This window comes from Penaeus japonicus, unplaced genomic scaffold (genome assembly GCF_977035675.1).
Source record: "Penaeus japonicus unplaced genomic scaffold, GWHDUDI00000001_assembly GWHDUDI00000038, whole genome shotgun sequence".
Lineage (NCBI taxonomy): Eukaryota > Metazoa > Arthropoda > Malacostraca > Decapoda > Penaeidae > Penaeus > Penaeus japonicus.
In genome coordinates, this window is record NW_028234440.1 from 15420959 (window position 1) to 15423458 (window position 2500).

Here is a 2500-nt window from a genome sequence, read left to right on the forward strand (position 1 = left end):
AAAAAAAGAACAGTATTAAAATCTCCCTAGAGCCCTCAGGGAAATCTCGGACCCTGTGTGCCTTACTTTTGGTTTAGACGCTGCCAGTTTCCTTTCAGCCTCGACAGAAGGCCAAGTGGGTTACCGAAATTAAGCGCTTTGGACGGGTTTTGCCTTTCTTTTATATATATATATATATATATATATTATATATATATATATATAATATATATATATATATATATATATATAAATATACGTACACACACACACAGCCACGTGTGTGTGTGTGTGTGTGTGTGCCATTCCCAACTCCTTCAAAAAAGAGGGGGAAATTAGAGAAAGAAAGAAAAAAAGTCCCTCCGCATTAAACCCCCATCGCGGAAGACAGGAAATCAATTGCACAACCCGGATTTAATTGGCTGACGTAAAGTACCCTCGAAACCATCTCGAAGAAAAAAAAAATTAAGAAAGAAAGATAACAAACAACCTCACTCACCTCACACGCCGATGAAATTTCCCCGGGTTGACCTGAGGCCTCGGACGAAGCCGAAGATCGCACGCAACAACCCACATTCTGCTCGAAAACCGCGGCTCCTTGGCGTTCATCATGACCTCCCCATGCGGACCGAACAGCACAACACGTCTGTCCGCCTGGCTCTTCCTTCGCACAACCGCCTCCCCAGCACGAGGGTTCGACGCCAACTGATCGCGTCGCTCAGTCAACACGCACGAGGCTAGCGGAGGGACCTGGGACCTGCCCAGCTGACCCTGCCCGGGTTCTGTTGACCCGTCCTCAGCCAGCCAGCGCTCTGCCTATCCCGACGACTATTCCAAAAGGCATTTTTACTTTGATAAGGAATCGGGTCGTCCTCTCGCCAGCTTCATTCCGATGGTAAACAAACGATAGACTTCGCTTGGTGGTCCGTCTTCGGTACTGAGGAAATCTCGACCAGCGTGTGTTTGCGAGAGGGGCCTAATGCGCGCTTTTTGAGTGGGCGCAGCTTTGTTATTCCCTTTCATTCGGGCATTGGCCAAAAAGAGAGAGAGAGAAAGAGAGAGAGAGAGAGAGAGAGAGAGAGAGAGAGAGAGAGAGAGAGAGAGAGAGAGAGAGAGAGAGAGAGAGAGAGAGAGAGAGAGAGAGAAATAGGTAGGGTGAGAGAGAGAGAGAGAGAGAGAGAGAGAGAGAGAGAGAGAGAGAGAGAGAGAGAGAGAGAGAGAGAGAGAGAGAGAGAGAGAGAGAGAGAGAGAGAGAGAGAGAGAGAGAGAGAGAGAGAGAGAGAGAGAGAGATAAATAGAGGGGGAGAGAAAGATATAGAGGGAAAGGTAGAGAGAAAGATACAGAGGGCGAGGAAGAGAGAAAATATAAGGAGAGAGAGAGAGAAAGAATGAAGAGGGTGTGAGGAATAAAAGATGTCCATGCATGTAAAATTGACACAATTATAATATTAGTGGGAAGGAGGGAGGGAGAGAGGGAGGGGGGGGAGGTGAAACTCAGATGTCTTCATACGGATATGTGATATTTTGGAATTCCTTTGTTATTATCCCAAACAAAGGAATTCCAAACCCGAGAATTTGTCCATAAAATTATCTTCCTATAAACGTGGGACTCAGAAAACCAATAAAAAATCCGATTTTTTTTTGTCGAATAGGTTAGGATGCGACACTCAACTGAAAGGGATCGTGTTATAGCATCGAATTCTCTCTATCTTGGTTCATTAAGAATGTATTTTTAAAAGAATATAAAACACCCCGGCAAAAAAAGAAAAGAAAGAAAAAAACGAATTAAACAAACAAACAAATAAAAAATCCAGGAACAAATTCAATGATATGTCGTTTCGATAAACAGAAAAAAAACTGTTAAAAATTTCATCCCAAAAAATCCTGAAACATCTCAAAAAAGGTAACATAAAAACTGGAACATTACGTCAGACGATAGGCGGGAGTCCTCCCCCCCCCCTACCCACCCGGGTGATGAAGATATCATAGTAGTGATGAATCATATACTTGTAGCTTTCGAAGCACATTGATGGTGAAGATTGAGGGATGGAGGGAGAAGGAGGTGAGAGGGAGAGGAAGAGGAAAAGGGAGGAGGGGGGGGGAGGGAGAAGGAGGTGAGAAGGAGAGGAAGAGGGAGGAGGGGGGGAGGGAGAGGAAGAGGAAAAGGGAGGAGGGGGGGAGGGAGAAGGAGGTGAGAGGGAGAGGAAGAGGGAGGAGGGGGGAGGGAGAAGGAGGTGAGAGGGAGAGGAAGAGGAAAAGGGAGGAGGGGGGGAGGGAGAAGGAGGTGAGAGGGAGAGGAAGAGGGAGGAGGGGGGGAGGGAGAAGGAGGTGAGAGGGAAAGGGAGAGGAAGACGGAGGAGGGGGAGGAGGGAGGTGAGAGGGAGAGGGAAGAGTGAGGTGAGAGGTGAGAGTGAGAAGGAGGTAAGAATAGAGGGAGGTGAGAGGAAGAGGGAGAAAGAGAGAGAGAGAGAGAGAGAGAGAGAGAGAGAGAGAGAGAGAGAGAGAGAAAATAGAAGAGAAA

The 2500-nt window shown here is 46.8% G+C and overlaps 2 protein-coding genes across 2 annotated transcripts in view; one reads left to right on the forward strand and one right to left on the reverse strand.

Moving 5' to 3' along the window:
- LOC122263357 (uncharacterized) overlaps positions 1 to 691 on the reverse strand; it is a 46544-nt gene extending 45853 nt beyond the window's left edge. The window contains exon 1 of the mRNA XM_043031753.2: positions 479 to 691. Coding sequence (XP_042887687.2) covers positions 479 to 591 — 113 coding nt within the window. The 5' untranslated portion in view covers positions 592 to 691. The remainder of the gene's footprint in view (positions 1 to 478) is intronic.
- Positions 1 to 2500, forward strand: part of LOC122244671 (synaptic vesicle glycoprotein 2C) — a 37536-nt gene that overhangs the window by 9497 nt on the left and 25539 nt on the right. The gene's annotated exons all lie outside the window — the stretch shown is intronic.